At 39.5% G+C, this 27,856-nt stretch overlaps 1 protein-coding gene across 1 annotated transcript in view; it reads right to left on the reverse strand.

The window, feature by feature from the left end:
- Positions 1 to 1,145: 1,145 nt before the first annotated feature.
- LOC126472496 (28S ribosomal protein S18a, mitochondrial) overlaps positions 1,146 to 27,856 on the reverse strand; it is an 88,325-nt gene continuing 61,614 nt past the window's right edge. The window contains exons 3-4 of the mRNA XM_050099938.1: positions 16,765 to 16,888; positions 1,146 to 1,325 (exon numbers count right to left, since the gene is read on the reverse strand). Of these exons, the coding sequence (XP_049955895.1) occupies positions 1,213 to 1,325; positions 16,765 to 16,888 (237 nt within the window). The 3' untranslated portion in view covers positions 1,146 to 1,212. The remainder of the gene's footprint in view (positions 1,326 to 16,764; positions 16,889 to 27,856) is intronic.

Below are 27,856 nucleotides of genomic sequence, written 5' to 3' on the forward strand. Positions count from 1 at the left end.
ATGTACTCTGTAATTATGCTTGAGAAAGAGCCTGTTATTGATCTGAGGATTATTTTTAAATCTTGACTGGCTGATAGTTTAGTAATAAATAACAATAAAAAACTTGGGACTCAAGAACAGGATAGTTTTTACAGGAAATTTTCTGAATTTTCATGAACCTGGGTGGTGTAAAATGACAGCAGACAGCTACATAAAGTAATTTCACTTAATTTTCTCTCATTGTTCAAAACTATCTGTCAATTGAAATATATATTTTTCAACTGTTCCAAAGACTTGAAATAGTGAAAATTATTCTAAGAACTATGTAATGAAACAGTGAAGAAATGTTAAGTAATTGATGTAAAATTACAAAAATATTTCCTTAAGGTATGAGGAAATGTAGATATGACTGCTGAATAAAACTTGCTTCCTAATTAAAAAACGTATGTACATACATCCCATTTGACTGGGTCATCCAGTTCTTTGCCTACAATGATGAACTATTCTCTCAAGATTCTCTATGAACTTCCTGTAAAAGACATCTCGCCTTGTTCTGTGGGAACCTTTCTACAATCTGAGGTAGGTCCTTAAATGTAAAGATTTGTTTGATTTCCCAAACTCCAAATCCTCTTCACTTCACATACTGGACCTAAATACCTTCAATTCATAGAAATTCCATCTTTGCCTTGCTGCTTCCTTTGGGTTATTGTAGTGTTACAGCTGTCAGTTCACCTTATCACAACTGCAAGTTGAATTAGTTTTTAACTAGGATCTCTTCACGTTGAATCTATTTTTTTCTTTTCTTTTTTTTTTTTTTGAAACCTCTATAGACCTATCAAGCACCAGTTTTTTCAGAGGTCTATATGGAAGTAGCCTATGATAGAATAAAAGTCAACTTAGCCAACAGAAACTTGTCTGGGGGGGAGGGGGGAGAGACCATATTGGCACTTACTGTGACACTGCTAAGACATTTGGTGTTCCAGTTAATTTATTTTATATGTGATGATAAAAAACATTATCAGCATTACGCACTTTTCTTAGATTAAAAAGAAAATAATTTTTTTCATATAATCTCAAAATAAAAACTGAGTTGTTACAGTACTGTGTCAGGTTCATAATTTTAGGTTTCATGGGTTCAATAACATACGACAACACAACAGCAACACTTACACATGTATCATTGATTTATTTTATGTACAATAAAACTATACAGATGTTACTGTTTTCTGTTGCTTAGTACTTGAACTTTATAGTAGACTCATCAAAGTATGTATTAAATTTCTTCCACTTCGACCGCCGTTTGGGGTCATGTTTGCTATTCGATGGTGCCAGGTTTGGCATAAGACCTGTGACGACATAAATAGATCAGTACAAGCATTTGATTACTCTATTATAAATTTTCAAGCATACAAAATAACAACTGCAGCAGTCCTCTCAAAAGGTAGATCACGAGAGAGAGAGAGAGAGAGAGAGAGAGAGAGAGAGAGAGAGAGAGAGAGAGAAGAGAGAGGCGGTGGGTCAAATGCACACAAAAATAATAAAAGTAATATAATGAAAAGAAAACACTAGATACATGCTAATTGCATATCTTTACATCCGACAAACTATTTTTGTTTATGATGCAGATGAATACAGAAGACATATTGACATCATCATTATGCTTTAGCCTAACTGTGCGGGTGTTTTTCTAACAAATTTTTGAATGTACTAACATGGAACAGTTGCGAATCACATAACCTATAAATGATTCAGTATTGTAGATTTAAAAATTTTAAAAAAGTCCTAATTATTGTTTACTAGCAACCTGGCCTGGCTCCAAACAGGTACCTTCAGGTATCTATGGCCAGATGATTTGTTTATGGGTGACTCCCTACAGTTATGAATGAAATTCATAGAACATCATTAAGTCAGTGAATATCATCACTTTCATATAAATTACACAATGTATGCAAAACGCACCAGGATAGTTGTCAGAAGGCACGAGGGTTGTGTGTTCCTCATTCAATTGACATATGGAGTGATACGTTATGGCAAAATGGGAGAACATCATGATGTAAATAATATGCTGATAACAAACAAATATTCTTTGCGGATCATGGGTGTACATGTGTGGGAGTGATACAATATGTATTTGAGGCTGGCTGAGGTGACACAAAAGAAAAAATAACCAAAAACACACGTGCTGTACATGTTCTGCTCGTGTCCAGCACTCTTCTTATAAAGCTGAGTATCACAGTGATGCATTGTTGAGATTCATTGCTGCATTTGGTCTCTTTATGGCAAACTACTTAAATGTGCTGGCGCAAAGAATCGACTCTTAGTCTTCGTTTGATTCAAGGAAAGCAGCAAGTTTAAAGTTCAGTAATCTGCTGCACAAACAATGTACTGTATGTAAACCAAACAAAATTGCTGAACTAGTTTATCGGAAAACATTTTCTTTTTAGCACAAAAATTAAAACCACATTTTTGGATTTGCATGTTCTTTCACTTTGCAGTTGTTTTCAAATGACTGCTAGGGAACTATTGGTTAAATATTTGATTATTTCATACTGCAAGTCACACATAACAGCCTAATGATGAGTTGGTTACCTTTACGTTGTTGGTCATATTTCTTACGAACTTCAAATCTGAGTAACCCACTGCCTGTTGTTCGAAGAATTTGCACTGAATTAAGAGTGCAAACTGTGATTGCTAATCTGAGGTATGCAGTAGTTGGTATTATGAAAATGTAGCATATTTCAAAATGTGTATCTCCATATCATTGAGATGTGAATGTTAAGTTAAAAGGCAGAGTGAAAAAAAAGTGACGCAGCTGAGGTTCATCCCACAACCTTTCAGTTTCGAACTGCATGCTTCGCCGCTAGACCTACAAACCACATTCAAATCAGATTTTGTTTGCTGTCTTCCCAATGCACTGCTGCTCTCTCATGTTAGGGCAGCTGTACGGTAGATGGCAATGCCACCGTTTTCACAATGCAACTTTCATTCATCATAAGTCAGACAGTCTGTACAAAATATTTATAAATTATTATGTATTTATAAATTATATACAGAAATCTATCTCATTAATCAGTGTATCTATTAGTGAAAACTTTAACTACATCCCTACAGCAGTTTCTGAAATTAGCCTGCACATACACACGGACATGAAAAGGTGACTTCAATTTATAAACAGAGAGAGATTTAATGTATGTGTGTATCTCCATCACTTGCTGTGAACAACTGTTGCAACAGTTTTATCAATTTTCTTGTGGTAAAAGATTTCAGATTTGACTTCCATGCGCCTGCTATGAAATTATTATACCGAACTTACAGGATGCCAATTTCTCCTGCAAGAAATCTGGCATTCTGATGAAAAAATGTTAGTATAGCCCTCAGTATGTACTCTGCATTAACTAAAGGAAACACTGACATGCCTGTAAGGATACGTGATGCCACACAACCAACTGTGAGGGAATTCTCATGACTACAGTACAGTTCCTATAACGAATGTGGCCAATCTCCTTCCAAATCAACTCTCTTTATGTGGTAGTCTTAATTATGTATTACTGCCAGCCCTAACAATAGTCTTGATATATCCTATCTTCAAGGACACCTATTTAACACTAACAAATGTTTTCAAATCTCTTCTGATGTAGTCCCCAACAATCAGTCTTTACTTCTCATCCAGTGTGGTAAGTCTCCCCTGACCCATGGTTCTAGGTGACTTCCCCTAAATCTACCCCTATTCCTTGATCTCTCCAGCCCTCTCCTACATCCCTCTTCCTCCCCCTTCAACTCTTCTGCCTGAAGGAAAAGCCACTGGCTCCGAAAGCTTGCCCAGTTGCAATCTCCTTTTGTATGTGTGTTCTGCTGCCATTTGGTGATTAGATTTTATATCTATCCAATTGAATAATTTTGTCTAACAAATGTAGTGACTGTTATGATGAGAAAGTTTTATGTACTGCAAGTTGAGGCAATTATTATTAAAGCTATCTTACTTCTGTGGAATCTTTGTCTTTCATCACATTTGTCTGTTACTGAATATTAACTATAAGTGTACTGATGGTGACACCAACAAACCATATCACCACCCATCAATGGCACAACAGCTGAATTACAATTTTCGTTATGTCCTCTCTGACACATTCCTCCCAGTACATTGCTTGATGACTCCAACATTTTAATCTTAATGTAGCTGACAATGTCTCACTCACTATATAGATTATGTAATTCATAGCTGAATCTCTCTCTCCAGACACCATTTTCTTTCACTGGCCCATTAATTTGTCTCAAGACCTTCCTTTAAAACATATCAAGCTGCTTTTCACCAAATTTTGTTGGTGTCCATGTTTCAGCTTCTTATGTTAGAACCAGCCTCACTAAAATTTTATACAATGGAATTTTGTTTTTCACGAACAGAAGATCAGATGGCAGATGTTTGCCGAGGTGGACAGTATTCAGTTTCGTATTTCAGAGCTAAGATTGTTCTTACAGTTTACTTCTGATCCAAGGTAAGTGCAACTATACACGACTTAAAACTTACAGGAATCCATTACTATGAACAGGGCTCTTTATGACAATCTTTATTAGTTACAGACATGTACTTATTTCTCCATTCACTTATTTGTAGGTTCATCTTTTAGGAGCTCTTTCATGCCTCTTAGTGTTATTTCAGTTGTATCAATATCTTCTGTATGTGTCAGTATCTGTCCTGATTTGTACAGGATAGTCTCCTTTATATTGGCACCCACCATTTTCTGTATTTTATCTAGACTCCTTGTGTTTTCCATAGTTACTTTAATTATGACAATCCATTTAGTAGGAACCTCCCCTCCCCGACCCCCACCCCTCTCCCTCTCCCTCTCCCTCTCCCTCTCTTCCCCAATGCAATAGACACCTCCCCTCTGTCAATAATTCTGAATGGTGATTTGAAGTCAATAAAAACGTGATGTATAATAATGCCAACTCCTTCACATATTTCTAATATTAAGCATATCATTAAGATCTGATCAAAGGAAGATCTCCCTTAACGAAATCCACATTGATAGTCAGCAACCTTTTCAACATAAGGTGCGAAAGCCTACTAAAGAGGATGTTGGAGAATATTTTAAATGCTGTAGGTAATAGGCAAAGTCCCTATAGTGAGAGCACACCACTGTATCATCTTTCTTGCTTTCTGGGAATATGATACCTAAATTCCATTCATGAGGAATATTTCCATCTACTCAAATCTTAATTACAAGCCTATGGAAATGTTTGACAAACTCCTTTCTTGCATTTTTAATCAGTTACATTAATATTACGTCCATTCCTGGGGCCTTGTTTTTCTTCAACTTTTGAAGGCCATCTCCACTTCCTCAGCAAATGGTGCTGCTACTTTTTTCCACGTTCCTTGTGTTCAAGGTTTGTAATATTCCTTGGTTCTCAGCTAACCTCCATTCAGCAATTTTTCAGTGTTGAGCCCAGCCCATCTTTTACATATGGCTTCATCACTACAAAAGACAGAGCCACCTGCCTGTCTACATAAATTCATCCTAGGCTTAAACCCCTTTCAGCTCTTATTTAAAGCTATCGCCCCTTTCATCCCTTATGAGCTGTTCCATTTCTTCCAGTTCTTTGCTTTTATACTCTTTTGTGCAGCTTCTTTCCTTCTCTTCTTACTCTACTATAATCTTCTACAGATCTTTGGGTATGATACACCTGTGCATCCTCCTGTGTACACACTTCAGCAAACCAGCCATCAGATATGGCCCGATCTACTTTTCCTAAAGCTTTGTCAGGAGCTTTCGTCAGGGTGTCTTTTAGGTTCTTCCATATTTCCTCAATACTCTCACTGTCAGGAAAGTTTGCCAGGTTTCCTTGAGCTTGTCAATGCAAAATTTTCTTGCAGGAGGCCATGTACCTTCCTTGCATTAGATATTCAACTTCTGAATATTGTTATTACATGGTAATGGTCAGTGTAGACACTAGCATTTTATAGCCTTTAACATAGATTAGGCTGAACAGATGTCTTACATCTATTAGGAACTTATTAATTTGGTTAAAATTATTTCCACCTGGAGACTTCCAAAGAACCACATGGGCATATGTCTTTACATCACGGTGAGTGCCATCTAGTGGCTGCTAGAGACCAGTAACAAAGCTAGTAAAGGTCCAATGTTACAGGTTGTATACACTAGCAATCAAGGTGCTGCCATTACTTCAGTGTTCCACCCAATACCTTTGTTCCTGCTGTAGTTCTGTGAGTAGGACAAGTCTGAGAAGGTGGGATTGCAGTTGCTTCATACTCATTGACTTGTTCCTTCTTTCTGAAGTGTACAGGTGTGTAAGTTTAGCTGTGACTTAACTCTGGAGCTGAGTGCATGTTCTTGCTGTGCTGTGTAGCACTGATAGGAAGGAAATGACAGACTCTGATGAAGTTGCAACTTCTGGGACTGTACAGAATGTAGAATAAAAATTACTTGATAGAGTGTAGATAATTTCAAATGTGCTCCAGAAGAGAAAGTGTGACCTCCCGAAAAAGTCTGAAGCTGTTTTGTGTGCTGCAGATGGAAAACATACAATGTTTGTACAACACAAACAAAATGGTTGTATCCTTGTTTATTCCACTTCCTCCATGAGGAAACATACATGGTTCCATCAAAAGAAAACAGGATACACATCAACCTCACTCTTGCATCCCTGCAACCGGAAAGGATATCTGTGATTCAATGGCACTTATTGCTCCAAAGATATTAGACCATTCAGTGTAGTTCATGGCTCTAATTTCAGGAAGGTAGTGCAACCACTCATATCTGTAGGAGTGAAAGTGGGCTGTAATGATGTGGAGGCTGTACTACCTCACCCGACTACGGTTAGTCACTATTAAAAACTGCTGGTAGGTTCCATGTGTTATTGCTGCTATTACTGACAAAAGAGCCTCTTTCCAAACTGATATGTGGATGGAGGATACACACAAAATAACATACACTGCAGCGACTGTATCCACTGCAATGGTGTGTGTGTGTTTTTTTTTTTTTTTTTGGTAGGGTTTAAGGGCGCTCAACTGCTGAGGTCATTAGCGCCCAGTCACTGGTGTCAGAGCACAAGGAACCTGCTAAAACTCAAGGGGATGGGGGGACATCAAAAGGACCGGACAAAGATGCAGATGAAATAAGGTTAAATGTCTTTGGTCAAGCCAGTTAAAGTTATAAAACGCAGAAGACGAGCAGCTGCTCGAGCGTCATCAGCTAAAACATCCGGTAAGGTAGATGGCAGGGACAGGACAACACGAAATTGACTAAAACGGGGACACGACAATAAAACATGGCGCACCGTTAATGCCTGACCACAAGGGCACTGTGGGGCTGGGTCACCAGAGAGCAGGTAGCGGTGGCTAAACCGGCAATGCCCAATCCGCAACCTGGTCAGAAGGACCTCCTCGCGCCGAGATGGTCGGGAGGAAGTTGACCAAGCAGTTGGGAGCGGTTTGACTGCCCGGAGCTTGTTTCCTTGGAGGGATGACCAAGCATCCCACCACAAGGACACAAGCCTCTTACAGACATCCCCACAAACGTCAGATGACGGGACACAATGGGAGGCTGGGCGAGGCTGGAGGACTGCAGCCTTGGCTGCAGCATCCGCAGCCTCATTCCCAGGCACTCCTACATGTCCGGGGACCCACAGAAGGCTGACAGAACCGCCATTATCAGCGAAACAATGGAGGGACTGCTGTATTCGGTGAATCAAGGGATGGACCGGATAGGGAGCCCCAAGGCTCTGAAGAGCACTGAGTGAGTCAGTGCAGAGGACATACGATGAATGGCGGTGGCGGCGGGCATACTGAATGGCCTGATGGAGAGCAAAAAGCTCGGCCGTAAAGCTGGAACATTGGTCAAGGAGCCGGTATTTAAAGGTGGCGGTCCCGACGACAAAGGCACAGCCGACACCATCGTCAGTTTTGGAGCCATCGGTGTAAATAAAGGTGTGACCAGCAAGTCGAGCACGAAGTTCGACAAACCGTGAGCAATACACAGCAGCCGGAGTACCCTCCTTCGGGAGTGAGCTGAGGTCGAGATAAATACGAACCGGAGCCTGGAGCCAAGGTGGTGTCGGGCTCTCACCCTCTCTGAAGGTGGTAGGGAGGGCAAAATCCAATTGTCGAAGCAGGCGACGGAAGCGGACTCCGGGGGGCAGCAGGGCAGACACATATAACCCGTACTGACGGTCGAGAGAATCAGCGAAGAAGGACTTGTAAGAGGGGTGGTCGGGCATAGACAACAGCCGGCAGGCATACCGACACAGCAGTATGTCGCGCCGGTAGGTCAACGGTAACTCGGCAGCTTCAGCGTAAAGACTCTCGACAGGACTAGTGTAGAAGGCTCCGGTCGCAAGACGTATCCCCCGATGGTGGATGGAGTTGAGCCGGCGTAAGAGGGATGGCCGAGCGGACGAGTAGACGAAGCTCCCATAATCCAGCTTCGATCGGACTATGGACCGATACAAGCGAAGCAGGACAGTGCGATCCGCTCCCCAAGATGAACCGCGGTGTGTGTGTGTGTGTGTGTGTGTGTGTGTGTGTGTGTGTGTGTGTGTGTGTGTGTGTGGGGGGGGGGGGGCAGAACATTCCTCGTAACATCTTTATTTCTTAATATTTTACACCAAATTTTTACACCACTTCTCCACTGACCACAACACACTTCTTCAAATGATCCTTCCACTATTCAAAACTTTTTTTAACTTCACTTATCAGGATGTTCTTTATGCCTTCCACGATTTTTGTTTTAACACCTCCACAGTGGCAAAAAGAAATCACGTGGGGGGGCAGGGGGGGGGGGGGCCCAAGATCTGTTGAGTATGGAGGGCAGAAAATCAGTATCATGCCATTTTTGGTCAAAAACTGCTTTACATAGAGGGTGGTGTGGGCCGGCAAGTTGTCATGAAGGAAGAACTAGTCACCAGTGGTCAAAAGATCTGCCCTTTTCTTCTGGATACTCTCCCTCAATCCTTTAAAAATATTCTGGTTGACAGTTTGACCTGTGGGAATGAATTCCACACACACAACATCTCTGCAACCCAGAAACAAATGAGCATTATCTTGATGGCTGACGTCACTTGGCAAGCTTTTTTTAGGACCAGCAGAGTCACTTGTCTTCCACTGGCTTGACTGATGCTTTGTTTTGGGGTTGTATCAATTGCACCATGATTCATCACCAGTAATCACCATGGGGGGGGAAAAAAAAAATCTGGGTCCCCTTTGAGCTGATTTTTAAGCTACTCAGACTCTGGTTTTACTTAGAGCAGCATCCCCATAAGCAGCCTTAAGCAGTACAATAGCTTCAGTGGCCAATTTCACCAACAGGAAACAAAATTTCACAGCCGCGCGTTGCTCTGGACAACCTGCCATCATGTTTTCGCCGAAATGGAAGAAGTTGTTTTAGTAAAAAAAAAAAAAAACTCGTGGGTGAACCGATACACTCACAGTTGCTCTGGACAACCTGCCATCATGTTTTCGCCGAAATGGAAGAAGTTGTTTTAGTAAAAAAAAAAAAAAACTCGTGGGTGAACCGATACACTCACAGTGACACAACTTTGCATACTAGCTCTGGGGGCGTGACTAATGGACACCTGCTTGAACAATGTGTTCCCCCTTCTCCCTCCCCAACGCAGTCCAAATCCCGTTGCTTTTGGGTCCTCCCCTCGTATTATTGAAACATGGCACACAGACAACAGATTACTGTTTACCAACCTATTTCCTGATAAGGAAACGATAGGAGTTAACATTTTATCAGAGCTTGTTTGCTGTTTCAAGTCTTTGATAATTTCCGAGGTCTTAATGAATTCAGTACCTTTCATAACAGATCAACGTTTTAATACAATGGCAGCTCTGAAATACGTCACATGACTTCCTTGCACTTGTGATGGTCTTAACATTACGTCAAACACAGTTTTAAGTCACAGTTTCTAACATTGCAGCCACAAGTAACTCACGTAGGAGAGACAATTAACTCGCATAAAGCAGTAGTGGCACATTGTAAGAGAGTTGATTTTTCAAAGCGACCCACAAAATCCCAGACAAGACATTGAAGTCCGATGGAACAGTTTAACGACATGGTAGTTTGTTTCTGATACTTTGACTGAGGTTACAGAATTACTCCCACAAAAGAGTTAAGCAGAGTTAAGAATATAAATGAACATACCCTAAATAAGCTGCCATGTTCCTCATGCCATTCAAAGAAGCTAGTAGTGACATACGCTGAAGTGTCAAAGAAACTGGTGTAGGCATGCATATTAAAATACAGATATATGTAAACAGGCAGAATACAGCACTGCGGTCGGCAACACCTATATAAGAAGACAAGTGTATGGCGCAGTTGTCAGATCGGTTACAGCTGCTACAATTGCAGGTTATCAGCATTTAAGTGAGTTTGAACATTGTGTTATAGTCTCCACACAAGCAATAGGACACAGCTTCTCTGAAGTACCGATAAAGTGGGGATTTTCCCGTACAACTACTTCACGAGTGTACTGTGAAGATCAGGAAAACCAGTAAAACTTCAGATCTCCCATATCACTGTGACCAGAAAAAGATCCTGGAAGAATGGGGCCAATGGACACTGAAGAGATGATTCAACATGATACAAGTGCAACCCATCTGCAAACTGCTGCAGATTTCAATGCTGGGCCATCAACAAGTGTCAGGGTGCGAACCAGTCAATGAAACATTATTGATAGGGCTTTCAGAGCCAAAGACCCACTCGTGTACCATTGATGACAGCACAACACAGAGCTTTACGCCTCACCTGGGCCCATCAACACTGACATTGGACTGTTGATGGCTGGAAATATGTTGCCTGGTCGGACAAGTCTTGTTTCAAATTGTATCGAGCAGATGGATGGACATGTACAGGTATGTGGAGACAACCTCATGAATTCATGGACCCTACCTGTCAGCAGGGGACTGTTCAAGTGGTGGAGGCTCTATAATGGGGAGGGGCGCATACAGTTGGAGTAATATGGGACCCCTGATATGTCTAGATGTGACTGACAGGTGACACATACGAACGTGTCCTGTTTGATCACCTGCATCCATTCATGTCCATTGTGCTTCCAATGGACTATGGCAATTCCAGCAGGACAATGCAAACCCCTTCCCCCTCTCCCAAAATCCAGAATTGGTACGGAGTGGCTCCAGGAACACTCTTCCGAGTTTAAACCCTTCCGATAGCCACCAAACTCCCCAGACATGAACATTAATGAGTATATCTGGGATAGTTTGCAACATGCTGTTCACAAGAGATCGCCACCCCCTCATTCTCTTATGGATTTATGAACATCCCTGTAGGATTCATGGTGTCAATTCCCTCCAGCACTACTTCAGCTGTTAGTCAAGTCCATGCCACATCATGTTGGGACACTTCTGCGTGCGTGTTTAGGAGGGGGAGGGGGGGGGGGGGCTGCATTATATTAGGCAGAAGTACGAGTTACTTTGGCTCTTCAGTGTAGAATGTGACAACTATCCAACTCTCCATTTAGTACTTATTTGGCAATGTAAACTTCTGGATGATCACTTGGGCCCCAACGGATTAGTTAGTGGTGATGATGATGATGATGAGTCCCATACTTCTTTACAGAGCGTAGGGGAGTGATGCGGGAGACCCCCGCCGCCTTACTAGGCAAGGTCCAAGTGGAGGTGGTTTGCCATTGCCTTCCTCTGACCGTAATGGGGATGAATGATGATGATGATGATGATGATGATGAAGATGATGATGAAGACGACACAACAACACCCAGTCATCTTGAGGCGGGAAAAATCCCTGACGCTGCCGGGAATCGAACCCAGGACCTCATGCTTAGGAAGCAAGAACTCTACCACGAGACCATGAGCTGCGGACTGCCATGGCAATACTTCAATTAAGATGCAGAAGTTACATGGATGGAAGCAATGGTAGGATCAAACTGCATTTGTACCACAAGATTGCAGCATTTTTGTGGCCCCCACATCATGATTTTTTGATAATGAGCACTGAAGACAGAGCCAATGTCTTCAAAGAGACTGGTGCTCTGTGTGCAAACATTTCAGGTGAGTGAACAACTATATATTCCTAATATTCTTTGTTCGTGGAACATGATTACAAGTGAATGTTGCTACAAAGTGCAACATCAGTTCTTTGTAGTTACTCATGGTTCACATGAAAGTACACCAGGCCCATCGAAACTGCTGAGCCATTTAAGTTCCAGAAGTATGCAAGAAGTTTAAACAGCATGTACACACATCGTGAATTATTATTGTGCCTCTCAATTGCTGCTAACAGAAAGGGTGCAAAGGCGGAAACTGATGTTCATGGACGGTGAAAACAACATGAAATGACAGTAATCTCTCTGGCACATGTAGCTAGGAGCAAACTCTGTACTCCAGCATCGAGTGAGTCTAATGAGAGGAACTTCAGTGGTGCAAGTTTGGTTGTTACCAAATGTAGCACTCGTTTGGGCCCTAATTTTGTGGACGACATTTTATTGGTTCACAGTAACAATGATCTGTTAAATACTTCTAACTTAGATTAACTGATGCTGCTACTACTCAGATATTAAAAGTAATATTATGATATTATGTTACTTAAATCTAATGATCCTTTATAATCATTTCCTAGAAAAGCCTAAATCATTCTGTAATTTTTTGATGACTGCTCTACATTTATTTTAATACTTAACCACTTTTCAGAGAAACCATCCAATACTTTTATTGCTTTGGACTTGGTTACTGGGCAACACTTCCCAGATTCGCATGGGTGGCACTAATTATCTATGTTCAGACAACTTGTTTGGTGTAGCGGTAATACATTATATGCATAAATCATCCTTGTAAAAACAGTCTACCAGTTAGTGAAACTGTCTCAAAATCCCTACAGTAGTTTCTGAGATTATTCTTCAGATACAGACAGAAAACTGTGGCAGGGGGACTTAAGTTATGCTATGTACAGATAGTCATCATTGTAATAATGTGTGTTTAGCAACACTGCTGAAATTTCTCATGTACTCGATTCCCTTTCTGCACGGGCACAATAAATTGCATCTGACTACAGTCTCAAGTGGCATGTTGTCAGTAACAGAGCCAGCAGCGGAGATTTGCAAGTCTAATCTCTGATCACATGGAGTTTACGTTAGAGGACCCACTGACGAGTCCAAAATGAATTCATGGAGTGCATTTCTGATCTCTAGTGGTTGCTACATTTTTGTTCTTTATGGTTGCTAATTATCAGGTACTAGTTGCATAATTTAGAAACTGGTATGAGCGTCCTGTTTGTACCCACCAGCTTGGATGACAGAAATGTTAGAGCTCAATAAAAGTGTAAGTTAACGCAAGTGTTCAATTAAAAGAATATACTGAACCACAGACTTCCTTGAAGATTAATAGAGCCAAACCAAGTTTGGACTTATTTCAGAAACAAAGCACTCAATCTCTCTCAATGACTTCAGTTTTTGCTCTAACCACTATGTCACCTTTCTCAGATTCAGTAACCTCACTGGTTGCCGAAGACAGATAAAAAGTCATTTTCACAACTCTTAGTTTGACAGTACAGACTGCAAGCAACGGCAGAATATACAAGAGTGAACTATTGGTAGTTGCCAAATGACATGTTATTCACATTTATACAAAGGTACATAGGCACTACATTCCATGACAATATTTGTGGGCACAGGTATTTTACAGCCAGCCTTGTCTGTTTCCTTCTTTTCAGTAGAATTCAGAAACAAATGTATAAGACAATTCACTGTCATAATACACTGCATTGCACATATTATTTGAGGTCTTAAATGACAGAGTAGATATTACACTGTTTGGATTCAAATAATTTGTCTGAGCTATTAGGGTAACAGATTTTGAATATTCTAACCCTTAAGAAAAAGGTGAACAATTAACATGAATGCAGTTCAGGGAACCGCTGCTCACGAAAGATAGAAGCATTCAAAGCAGCAGCTATCATTCCGTTTTGTTGAATGCTACTTCTAGACATTGCACATTCAACTCCTTTTTGACATTTTCTTTTAGTCAGCCTGTCATTCCTCAAAGCATATAGATGATAGCAAACATCTGGATGACTGCAACTTTGTTCACCCACAAGGAATGCCTCGTGTAGCAAATGCAGGTCATTGACGCCCTTCTAGGTGATTTAGGTCAGCCTGCTTGGGACTACCATACCTGTGAGCTGCTTGTCACCCATGTCAACAAGCAATTCACAATATAACACTTTACTTTGTTAAGTTATATGACTTACACTACTAGCAGAACTTCCCAAAAATTCTGCTGTTGGAGATGTGGCTGAAACTGATCATCATCTCCAACTCAAATCATCTCTCAGATTCCACACTTCTAAATGTGGATTGTACTGCTCTTTCTGAGAGTGGTGTGGGTGCATATGTCCACTATGATTAAAACCAAAGATACTATGTACACAGTATGTTAATAGTGAATGAGAAGAGAGTTAGTGTTTCTCAAAAGTGTTGAATCAAAAATTTATACCTGGAGTAATTCATAATCTACTTAAAATTGGTCAATATAATCATCCTAATTAGCCTCATGTCACATTACAAGATAGTTCTTATTATGAGTGATACAAATACAGGTCTGCAGCTAAAATCTTACTTTGCTGAGAATTTAAGGGGACTGATTTACTATTAGTATTATGCCTCTGGATCACAGTCATCGTATGTCACAGTCAGGCTATCATAGGCATAAATAAAAGCAATGAACAGGCCACAAAAAGAAATTCAAGCAAGTCATACGTCCGCTCCATGACATTTCTGCACGGACATACCACTGTGCCATAGGTGCAAGTCTAGGGCTGCAGAGTGTTACGTGGATGGCAGGAAAGGTACCCTGAGTGGCACTAAAATGTTTTGGGGTCCCTATAATCACCAAAGGATAAAATCCTGGCATAGCTGCTCAACTGATGCTTTTACCCCTTTCTTCTGCTGACTTATTTACTTAGGTTGGTTAAAATACATGAGTGTGGCATTACAGTGGTGTGACCTCTTCTCCAGCAATGCCGAAGAAGAATGGAGGGTTTCTGGCTCCATAAGCAGCAGGGCAGTCATGGACAAGATATGAGTGGTGTCCAAATGGGATGATAATTTCTCTCTCAAATAGTTTACTCATCAAGTAGGCAGTTTACAGCTTGGAACATCAGAGATCCCAGCTGTAACCTTATCAAAATATGTGATTACATCACTTGGGTAAAACCATATTTTATTTGGGTCTCCAAAGTATGACAGGCAAAGGTATGGTATACTCCAGTATTTTCATTTTCTGTTTAAAAATTTGACAAACTTTGAACTACGTAAGGTGGTGGTCCAGGCACTTTGTTCACAAGGACTTCATGTCACACCTCTTACTCTTTCCATTAAAAAGTGTCCTTTAAATGCCATTGTATTGTGTCAGTCCAGTTTTCCTTTGGGCTCTGTGTGCACCATACAAAATTAATGCCACAGCACTACAGGTTTGTACCGAGTTCATTAGATTGGAACATTAGGTCTCTGTGAAAGATGGTCATATTAAGGCTTTTGTATGGAGTAATTGTGACATTGATATCTCATAACTCTGTGCAGTCTCAAAATGCTTGAGATTGTGTTTCAGTTGTAGTTCTGTCAATAAGGATTTATTCTGCATTTTTTGATGGTGGCTACTTTGCCTAATTGATATCAGATATTCTCCAAAAAATCAGCATGTTTGTTATGAAGGAATCTATCTGTTCTAATACAGACTAAATACTGAATAAACTGTACTGATCCTAATTTCCTAGCCTGCCCTTGTCACAGGACACAACTGTGGAAGAAAATGCTTTGATTTTGTAGGATTCAACACAAAATTTTCTTTTTCCAGTTACTGAGGTAGCAGTTCTACATGGCCATCATCTGGAACAAGTAATTATCTTCATTTGCAAGGTATAACACTATCTATACAGATGTCAACCAGTTACAGTAATGTCAAACTGGCTCAACTGTCGCTGTTCAGAGTCCTGATGCCCCAAAAGGGAAGGTGTCTGCTCTTTTGCTCATATAGATCAGCAACTAATCAGGAATTGACCACGTGAGACACACGTTGTCAGAGGCTATAGGTGAGTGTGTTAAAATTGATCTCATCCCATCAGATTGACTACACCATTGGTTCTTTGGCAGGAGTAGTAGAGTACATGGAGGGAATGGGTAGGTGATGTCCTTTCCAAACAACTGGCAAAAATATGATGGAGAAAAAAAAAGCTGAATCAAACCTGAAAGTGGGTTTGACTTTATTTTGCTGAAAAGGCGATGGAAGAAAGCATAGGGATCCATTCGTGTCAAAATCTAAGAAGCAGCCAAGTCAGCATCAAGACTTCACATGACACTCAGAGTCTGAAAAGAGAAAGAGAGAGAAAGAGAGAGAAAGAGAGAGAGAGAGAGAGAGAGAGAGAGAGAGAGAGAGAGAGAGAGGGGGGGGGGGGCAGCACAGGGAAGGGAGGGAAAACTGTTGCAATGGCTCAGGGCCCCACACTTGCTACGCACACCCCAAGGGTCTTTGGCCCTTGTGGGAACATTCCTTTGTAAGAAAATTACAGAACACAATGGAGACTAACAATTGTAACTATTACTATGTACAGCTTTTTCACTTTATACATTGTAGTGTCTCTGTACTAATGATGTCTGCTTAGATGTAAGACAGGGTCTGAAGCACATAATTCACTAGGTGAAATAAATAAACATATGAAACTAATTTAAACCATAGAACTAATATGATATAGATTTTATTTTGTACCAGTGGACATTTAACTACACACAAAGTTACTTTACCTGCTTTTTGTGCCATTGCAACCAAAATGCTGACTTTCCGCTGTTGCTTTTTACAAAGGCCTGTAATCCTCCTTGGCAGCATGCAGCCATCAGATCTTAGAAATTGATTCAGAATCAGTACATCCTACATTTGATGAAATAAAAGATTAGCATCAAAAGCATTTTAAAAAACATATCATCATCATCATCATCATCATCATCATCATCATCATCATACACTGGTTCGTAGCTTTACTTTCATTATTAAAATAATGTCTTAAGACAGAAAGTACAGCATCATGAATTATTCTGTGTAGTACTATATGATACCAAACTACACAAACTCTACCAACTGTATTAGCTCACATCAAAACAAAATATACAAAAATACAAATGATAAAATTATTTGCATCAACCATCTAGTTTCTACAGTAATATCTTCAGTTACAATGAATTACTTATTCACACACTGCAAACAAACAATGAAAGTGAGTGTCAAAGAACATCGATTTTTGCATTTATAAACTACTGTTACAGAGCATGATTTATAACACACAGAATAAATTCCAAAATCTGAAGTAGTGATTTTAATTAATGTCAAGGACTGCAACTTAAATCAGCAAACAGATTTGTCAGTAACAAGTTTGAGCACTCCTTTGATCCTTGTCTATGCATTATATTTTCCCGAATGGATGTTTTAAAAGCAACATCATCCAGAAGCATGAATGACATTCTTACTGCAACTAAAATTTCCACAAAATTGCATCTCTCCTGTATTCAAACAGTATTCATGGTACTTTAACTCACAAATTCAATGATGGCTGCACCAAACACATTACTTGTTCCGTACACCTCACTGAAGTTTTATATTAGTGAAGCAGATTTTTTCTCTGCACTAGTTGGTTATCACAGTCAGAGCCTCAATTATGGCACACTTCGGTATAATAATTGTGACCCCTGTGCAATTTTCAGGGGAAGATAACTTGAGCTAATCAAATAAATTTCAAAATTGGATCAATATGTTTTCTTCCAGAATGAGATAAAAATCATCTGGAGTATATCACAATTAGAACAATTTTACAATGGTACTGAGGGCACCGATGCCCTAAAGCAATGCTTCACCAAGATACCACCTCATCTCCTCAGAATTTTGATTATTTGAGATAATCAAGGTGACAAGAATAAGTGCACAGACTATATGTTTATGCAGGTATGGAGTGGACTATATGTGAGGATGAGAGCCCTCAACATCCTTTAACTACATTTGTCCTTTGCCCCCTCCCCCTTTCCTTTCCTTTCCTTTCCTTTCCTTTCCTTTCCTTTCCTTTCAGTCCCAAACAGGATCCTTTGACATTATTATACTTTTGTTTTTACTTCAGTAACACCCTTCCCATTCACAGAATTATTTTCCTCAAGTGCAAGTAACTTTTTTTTTCCACTTCCAGGTAAACAAAGTTGTTCTTATGAATGTGTTTCTAAGCAACATTTTGAGCCCAGTAGAGGTATCTTTGAAAAAGGGGTTGGGTTGCAAAAGGTGGAGTAATTTTATTTTCAAGCATGTTTTATGTATTACCACTCTCATGAAAAATTCAATTTTTAGACGTTCTACTGCCCACGTGTTATTTACCATCTTGAAAAAATTGCCAATAAATGGCACTTTTTCCGTTTTACCTTAGTAACTCACTTCCAGTGCATTTTAGACAAAATATAATTTTCAAGAGTGGAAATCTACTGCGAGTTTCATACACAACATGTTGGAAAATTCTGAACAGCTACTGAGATGTGACGTTGTGAAAATCTGGAAAAAGTCAAGAAATCACAAACAATTAGATAAGTCAGTAGTTTTGCATTAGTAACTTCTTTATTTATTTATTTTTAATGCAGTTTCGTGCATGCTGCAGAACAACCAATGTTGTACAGGATTTAATTTCCTTCAAGAGTAAAACAAAATATTTGTAATTACTCGCTATTCACACTGAGAAATGTTGAATTAACAGTGAAAGTGGACTCTAAACTGAAAATACTACCCTCAGCCAAAAATAGTATTCCTGAAAGTAGTATCATCTTTAGGCTCTAATTTATGCAATTTATACATGTACTTCATTAGATTCATCTGATTTCTGGGAATTAAGTACTTCTGAGAAAAAAATTTCAACACTTTTATATTTACTTATATGTCAGCAAAATACAGTTTAAAAATACATCTTATTTCATTTCAATTGTTGACCCACTGTTGACAATTTCTTCCTCTTCCCTCACTCTCCCCCCTCTCCAGCATTCTCACATTCCACTGGACAGCACTTTTGAGTTTTGAAGAGTTTCCATCCATTACTATTTAATTTCCCTGATAGAAGGTTGTACACATGGAAAAATCCTGGAGATACTAGAAGATATCAGGTAGATTATATAATGGTAAGAGAGATTTGTAAGGCATTTCCAGGGGCAGATGTGGACTCTGACCACAATCTATTGGTTATGAACTGTAGATTAAAACTGAAGAAACCGCAAAAAGGTGTGAATTTAAGGAGATGAGACCTGGATAAACTGACTAAACCAGAGGTTGTACAGAGTTTCAGGGAGAGCATAAGGGAACGATTGACAGAAATGGGGGAAAGAAATACAGTAGAAGAAGAATGGGTAGCTCTGAGGGATGAAATAGTGAAGGCAGCAGAGAATCAAGTAGGTAAAAAGACGAGGGCTGGTAGAAATCCTTGGGTAACAGAAGAAATATTGAATTTAATGGATGAAAGGAGAAAATATAAAAATGCAGTAAAAGAAGCAGGCAAAACGGAATACAAATGCCTCAAAAATGAGATCGACAGGAAGTGCAAAATGGCTAAGCAGGGATCACTAACGGACAGATTTAAGGATGTAGAGGCTTATCTCAGTAGGGACAAGATAAATACTGCCTACAGGAAAATTAAAGAAACCTTTGGAGAAAAGAGAGCCACTTGTATGAATATCAAGAGCTCAGACAGAAACCCAGTTCTAAGCAAAGAAGGGAAAGCAGAAAGGTGGAAGGAGTATATAGAGGGTTTATACAAGGGCGATGTACTTGAGGACAATATTATGGAAATGGAAGAGGAGGTAGATGATGATGAAATGGGAGATACGATACTGCGTGAAGAGTTTGACAGAGCAATGAAAGATCTGAGTTGAAACAAGGCCCCAGGAGTAGACAACATTCCATTAGAACTATTGACGGCCTTGGGAGAGCCAGTCCTGACAAAACTCTACCATCTGGTGAGCAAGATGTATGAGATAGGCAAAATACCCTCAAACTTCAAGAAGAATATAATAATTCCAATCCCAAAGAAAGCAGGTGTTGACAGATGTGAAAATTACTGAACTATCAATTTAATAAGTCACAGCTGCATAATACTAACGCGAATTCTTTACAGACGAATGGAAAAACTGGTAGAATTCATCCTCGGGGAAGATCAGTTTGGATTCCGTAGAAATGTTGGAACACGTGAGGCAATACTGACCTTACGACTTACCTTAGAAGAAAGATTAAGGAAAGGCAAACCTACATTTCTAGCATTTGCAGACTTAGAGAAAGCTTTTGACAATGTTGACTGGAATATTCTCTTTCAAATTCTAAAGGTGGCAGGGGTTGGATATAGGGAGCGAAAGGCTATTTACAATTTGTACAGAAACCAGATGGCAGTTATAAGAGTCGAGGGGCACGAAAGGGAAGCAGTGATTGGGAAGGGAGTGAGAGAGGGTTGTAGCCTCTCCCCGATGTTATTCAATCTGTATATTAAGCTAGCAGTAAACGAAACAAAAGAAAAATTCGGAGTAAGTATTAAAATCCATGGAGAAGAAATAAAAACTTTAAGGTTCGCCGATGACATTCGATGACATTGTAATTCTGTCAGAGACAGCAAAGGACTTGGAAGAGCAGTTGAACGGAATGGATAGTGTCTTGAAAGGAGGATATAGACTGGCAATGGCAAGAAAAGCGTTTCTGAAGAAGAGAAATTTGTTAACATCGAGTATAGATTTAAGTGTCAGGAAGTTTTTTCTGAAAGTATTTGTATGGAGTGTAGCCATGTATGGAAGTGAAACATGGACGATAAGTAGTCTGGACAAGAAGAGAATAGAAGCTTTTGAAATGTGGTGCTACAGAAGAATGCTGAAGATTAGATGGGTAGATCATATAACTGATGAGGAGGTATTGAATAGAAATGGGGAGAAGAGTTTTTGGCACAACTTGACAAGGGACCGGTTGGTAGGACATGTTCTGAGGCATCAGGGGATCACAAATTTAGCATTGGACGGCAGCGTGGAGGGTAAAACTCGTAGAGGGAGACCAAGAGATCAATACACTAAGCAGATTCAGAAGGATGTAGGTTGCAGTAGGTACTGGGAGATGATGAAGCTAGCACAGGATAGAGTAGCATGGAGAGCTGCATCAAACCAGTCTCAGGACTGAAGACCACAACAACAACTACTATTTAATTGCTTTGCGTTTATGCTGTATCGGAGTACATGTTTGTTTGTTCAAAATGTCGGATTCACATTGGGCTGCATGCTTCACCTGTGCTGAAAGTGAGTGAAGCCAGAAAGTTGTTAGTGAAAGAGAGATGTGTAAATAGACTACTTGATTTGACTAAAAAGGTGTAAACTAACATTACATTCCGACTTTCTAAACAGCATGGACAAAGTCTATGTTCATTCTTTGTGTCAAATGAGATATAATAATGACAAGCTGATAGCAGTTTATCTCCAAAGAGAGGCTTCCCAGTCTGCACGTAATCCATCCCTTAGATCGTTGAATGACCATGTTTTCAGTTTCAAAGATCACCGTTTCATCTGTGGCAAAGATGTACCTGAGGATTTTGATGAAACACAGAAGCAATGCCCTTTGGCCACACATGATAGTGGAAAACTGTTCACGAAAGAATAAATTCTGAATACTGTCGGTGCACGAGGGGACCACTGGTCACAGGAAATACTTCAAGGCATTTCCACTCCATGTGAGGGAACTGACTTCGTAGCAGCTGATGCAGCATACCATTTACCATGCTTCAAAAAATTGTACAGTAGAGTACCTACTGGAATGAAAAGACTGCACCAACCAGCAGTAACATCAATGAAGAGAATTCTGTAGAGGACCAGTTTTCATTTTAAGACTTTGTTACCCAAACTGAAGCAGAATTTCATCCAGGCATTAGAACCATAAAAGCAAAAGTTAAAAATGGAGGTGATGGATTGTTCCCTGGTGTGCACTGCCAAACGTAAGTTTTATGTTTCAAAAGGCAGATTACAAAATTATCACTGGTAACTGTTACAGCAAAAGGAAAAGTAATTTGGAAGAAGACCATTTTCTAAATCACAGGGTTGCAGCTGACAACTGTAGAAGACATTTGTTCTCAAGTTAATGACAATAGTACATATAGACCTTCAATTGACTTATTTCAGAATGTGGAATCTGTAATACTACCTTCTTTATTTCATGAAACGTGTGGTTCTGAAACAAAAGAAGTGTAAGCTGGATGGATGGAGGAAGAAGTGTGTTGCATTATCACACTCAGTGAGATCCTTGGTAGGACCATGAGTATTTTTGTCATCCCTTCCACTGGAGTAAATTGTTTTTATATAAATGATTTAGATCATTACTTCTTGTAAATATATCATCACCTCTGGAATTTTCTTCAAGTTATTATGAGATTTCTAAATTTGAGCTATCTGCTGTGCTTCACCCAAATGTACGCTCAAGAAGACCGCATTCTGTCAATTCACACTTGACATTGCTGACTTCAACATTAACATGTTGAAGGGACAAGGTACATTTCATGAATTTGGAGGAATTTTATCTGTTACTCCAAGCAACTCTGTGGTCCGAGTCCAATATATTCTATGTGCTACAAAAAGTTCATCTGAACAATTATTGGCACAAATCAATCCTGCTGAGATGGAAGTATTCAAAAAAGAGAAAGAACTATGGATTTCTAACAGTAAATGTTGATTACATTGAAGAAAAAAATAGTTCAAATGGCTCTGAGCACTACAGGGCTTAACATCTGAGGTCACCAGTCCCCTAGAACTTAGAACTACTTAAACCTAACAAACCTAAGGACATCACACACATCCATGCCCGAGGCAGAATTCGAACCTGCGACCATAGCGGTCGCATGGTTCCAGACTGAAGGGCCTATAACTGCTCTGCCACACTGGCCGGCATTGAAGAAAAGCATTCACTATCTAGCAGAACTGTGCTTTCAGCTTGTTATTTGATGTGGCTTTATGGGAAGTAGTCAGATTGTGTGTGTCACTGCCTGGATGGAATCACTTCATGGATATGGTGACGGCTGACCAATATTATGAAACTTCCAAAATTGTTGGTCTGCCATTCATAAATTCCCTACAAAGTAATTAAGATTTGGACAGCTGAAAAATATACGGCTCTTGAACAGAAAAGTTGTATGTTAACTTTTGACTAATCTTTGTATTTAAAAGCATGTTACAGTGTCTAGTGGTCAAGAACCAATACTGAATACTGTATGATGAATCATGTTACTTTTTTCTTTCTTTGTTCTTTTCTTTTTTACATGTAAGCTATGTTGTTGTTGTTGTGGTCTTCAGTCCTGAGACTGGTTTGATGCAGCTCTCCATGCTACTCTATCCTGTGCAAGCTTCTTCATCTCCCAGTACCTACTGCAACCTACATCCTTCTGAATCTGCTTAGTGTATTCATCTCTTGGTCTCCCTCTACGATTTTTACCCTCCACGCTACCCTCCAATGCTAAATTTGTGATCCCTTGATGCCTCAAAACATGTCCTACCAACCGATCCCTTCTTCTAGTCAAGTTGTGCCACAAACTTCTCTTCTCCCCAATTCTATTCAATACCTCCTCATTAGTTATGTGATCTACCCACCTTATCTTCAGCATTCTTCTGTAGCACCACATTTCGAAAGCTTCTATTCTCTTCTTGTCCAAACTATTTATCGTCCGTGTTTCACTTCCATACATGGCTACACTCCATACAAATACTTTCAGAAACGACTTCCTGATACTTAAATCTATACTTGATGTTAACAAATTTCTCTTCTTCAGAAACGATTTCCTTGCCATTGCCAGTCTACATTTTATATCCTCTCTACTTCGACCATAATCAGTTATTTTACTCCCTAAATAGCAAAACTCCTTTACTACTTTAAGTGTCTCATTTCCTAATCTAATCCCCTCAGCATCACCCGATTTAATTTGACTACATTCCATTATCCTCGTTTTGCTTTTGTTGATGTTCATCTTATATCCTCCTTTCAAGACACTGTCCATTCCGTTCAACTGCTCTTCCAAGTCCTTTGCTGTCTCTGACAGAATTACAATGTCATCGGCGAACCTCAAAGTTTTTATTTCTTCTCCATGAATTTTAATACCTACTCCGAATTTTTCTTTTGTTTCCTTTACTGCTTGCTCAATATACAGATTGAATAACATCGGGGAGATGCTACAACCCTGTCTTACTCCCTACCCAACCACTGCTTCCCTTTCATGTCCCTCGACTCTTATAACTGCCATCTGGTTTCTGTACAAATTGTAAATAGCCTTTCGCTCCTTGTATTTTACCCCTGCCACCTTCAGAATTTGAAAGAGAGTATTCCAGTTAACGTTGTCAAAAGCTTTCTCTAAGTCTACAAATGCTAGAAACGTAGGTTTGCCTTTTCTTAATTTTTCTTCTAAGGTAAGTCATAAGGTTAGTATTGCCTCACGTGTTCCAACATTTCTACGGAATTCAAACTGATCTTCCCCGAGGTCCGCTTCTACCAGTTTTTCCATTCGTCTGTAAAGAATTCGTGTTAGTATTTTGCAGCTGTGACTTATTAAACTGATAGTTCGGTAATTTTCACATCTGTCAACACCTGCTTTCTTTGGGATTGGAATTATTATATTCTTCTTGAAGTCTGTGGGTATTTCGCCTGTCTCATACATCTTGCTCACCAGATGGTAGAGTTTTGTCATGACTGGCTCTCCCAAGGCCATCAGAAGTTCTAATGGAATATTGTCTACTCCCGGGGTCTTGTTTCGACTCAGGTCTTTCAGTGCTCTGTCAAACTCTTCACGCAGTATCTTATCTCCCATTTCATCTTCATCTACATCCTCTTCCATTTTCATAATATTGTCCTCAAGTACATCGCCCTTGTATAAACCCTCTATATACTCCTTCCACCTTTCTGCCTTCCCTTCTTTGCTTAGAACTGGGTTGCCATCCGAGCTCTTGATATTCATACACGTGGTTCTCTTCTCTCCAAAGGTGTGTCTAATTTTCCTGTAGGCAGTATCTATCTTACCCCTAGTGAGACAAGCCTCTACATCCTTACATTTGTCCTCTAGCCATCCCTGCTTAGCCATTTTGCACTTCCTGTCGATCTTATTTTTGAGACGTTTGTATTCCTTTTTGCCTGCTTCATTTACTGCATTTTTATATTTTCTCCTTTCATCAATTAAATTCAATATTTCTTCTGTTACCCAAGGATTTCTATTAGCCCTCATCTTTTTACCTACTTGATCCTCTGCTGCCTTCACTACTTCATCCCTCAGAGCTACTCATTCTTCTTCTACTGTATTTCTTTCCCCCATTCCTGTCATTACATGTAAGCTATATATACACACAAAGCCAAAGGTAAAGGTAAAGTAATGAGTTGTTTTGTAACAGAGATAGCGGGCGGACATATGATTATATATGTCATACCAGTATTGTTTAAAAAATGTGTATTTCAAGTGCACATTAAAAGTGTTAGAAAAAATTATTAGGAAAGTAAACTTTTATTGGTATATTCACATTGACCACACCTGTCTGTTCATAATTTCGCCCGTGCCGAGAATCCTGCATCAGGAGGTTCGGAGCACACAAGAGGAATATGCACGAGTAAAGGAGGAGCAATCCTGCATTGACACTGTTATAATCAGGACTATGCGCAATGGAATTAATGTGAATCAGTAGATAACTCAAAATATGAATATTGAACTTAATGTATTGACAATGAAGGTTTGCTGATATTAGTACCAGTTAAAGTTCATCCAGGATATGTGTACAGGTTTATAAATTACCTTCCAATTTCTTTCAACTATTCTTTCGAATCAATTTTTTTTCAATTATTTAAAAATTGTTGTTTGATCAGTTTTCATTATACGCCCACCCACATAACTGCCACAGTTCAATGGCGACCGTGACAGGACTGCGCCGAGTGAAATACGAACAGACCTTTCAATTGCTGAGATAAAAGGTTCATATTATTGTTACGAGAAACTAATGGAATTTTCGTTGTATTTGCTACATGCCTGTGAGATTTGGAATCACAAAAATATTGAAGGAGCTAATTAAAATTAAATTCTGCCTACAAACGAGACATGCCAGGAATGCCTATTTCAGCAGTAAAGGTAGGAAGCTGCTACGCTGTATGCTTATGTGACCGCACTTGGCGCCGTCTCTCTGGCAGCAGATAATCTCTTTTCCTTCCAATTGATATCCTTTACAGAAAGTGCATTTCTACAGAAGAGACAAAAATTTGTGTAAAGTCATCGTTAAATTGCAAGATAAGTCACCAAATTCTGTAAGACTGTGTCAAATAATAATCAGGTTCATTAGTGAATATACAGCTAAATCTATCTTAATTGGAAACTACCGATAAAGACAGTTTCATTTTTTTGGGGAAAAAAAAAATAAAATAAAAAAATAAAAAGGGAATTTCAAGAAAATGTAACAATAGCTTAAGGGTACAGGACAACAGTTTACACACCAAAATCAAGCATTTAACAATTTCAAGAATAGCATTAGTCAACAGTTCAGTGAGGTGAGCAAAATATACACAATGAATTATCGGACGAACTATCCGGGAAGTTGACAGAGCTAGGAAAACAACTAAAACAAGAAATAATTACAGACATGTCTCGCAATATAAAATGTTCACAATTGAGTCAAAGGAAATGGCCATTGTTGACAATTCATTACAAAATGCAACATGCCAAGGTGTCGGAAATCCAAGCTTGGCAACTGTTGAAGGTAATGTGCCAACTCATGAACTGGCCGAGGGCAACCAAAACAATGAGGTTGATGTCCTACTATCAAAAAATCATGACACTGGTAATATAACTAATCATGTCACTTTTGACGCTTGATGAGACAATTTCTCAGTTTTCACCAAGAAATATTTTTTCAAATAGTGAAACTGAAGCGCGTGACAGCGAAAATTCCTTTGATTATTTGCTCACCACGTCGCGAACAGGAAACAGTTCGTAAAAGTAATGTAAATACTAAGGAGAAACACATTTTGATACAACTCATGCAACAAATATAACAACAGTTTACAAAACAACAGGAATTTCAGGAAAGTGTAACACTAGCTTAAGGGTATAGGACAACAGTTTACACACCAAAATCAGGCATTTAACAATTTCAAGAATAGCATTAGTCAACAGTTCAGTGAGGTGAGCAAAATACACACACTGAATTATCGGCCAAACTATCCGGAAAGTTGACAGAGCTAGGAAAACAACTAAAACAAGAAATAATTATCGACATGTTCCGCAATATAAATACATTAATGGAAAAAGTGTCATCCATAGATGGTAAACAGGAACAACTTGCAGTTACAAAACCTTAGTGAAGCATATTCTCAAATTCAAGAGATGCAACCCCAAGTGGAAGCATCGGTGAAAATTGTGACGTATGCAGTTAGTGAGCTGCAAGACTCGTGCAGAAACTTACTTACAGAAGTACAAAAGTTAAGTCTAAGAGTAGACCAGTTAAGTTTTAGAGTCAAAATTTGCCCGAAGACAGAGGGATAAGATATGTAAATGAAATAACTGAAAAAGCTGAAGCTGGGGTGCTGGATAATGGCAGCACCCTTGCTGAAACGGCAGTGTCAGAGTTCAAACTTTATGTAGATACTATAGAAGAAGCTCTAAAAGAGAAAGAAAGTCAAATTCTAGCTAAAATAGATTCAGGTTTAAAGGAAGCAGAGGAAAGGTTACCAGGCAGTATTGCTAAAACTACTGACATTCCAAAACAACACTTGACAGAAAACAAAGCCATGCTTTTAGAGAAGTTAGATACTTTCACTGGTTATCCACGGTATGTGGCTAGCCAGTCGAAGGAAAAC

The sequence above is a fragment of the Schistocerca serialis genome, chromosome 1 (genome assembly GCF_023864345.2).
Source record: "Schistocerca serialis cubense isolate TAMUIC-IGC-003099 chromosome 1, iqSchSeri2.2, whole genome shotgun sequence".
Classification (NCBI taxonomy): Eukaryota; Metazoa; Arthropoda; class Insecta; order Orthoptera; family Acrididae; genus Schistocerca; species Schistocerca serialis.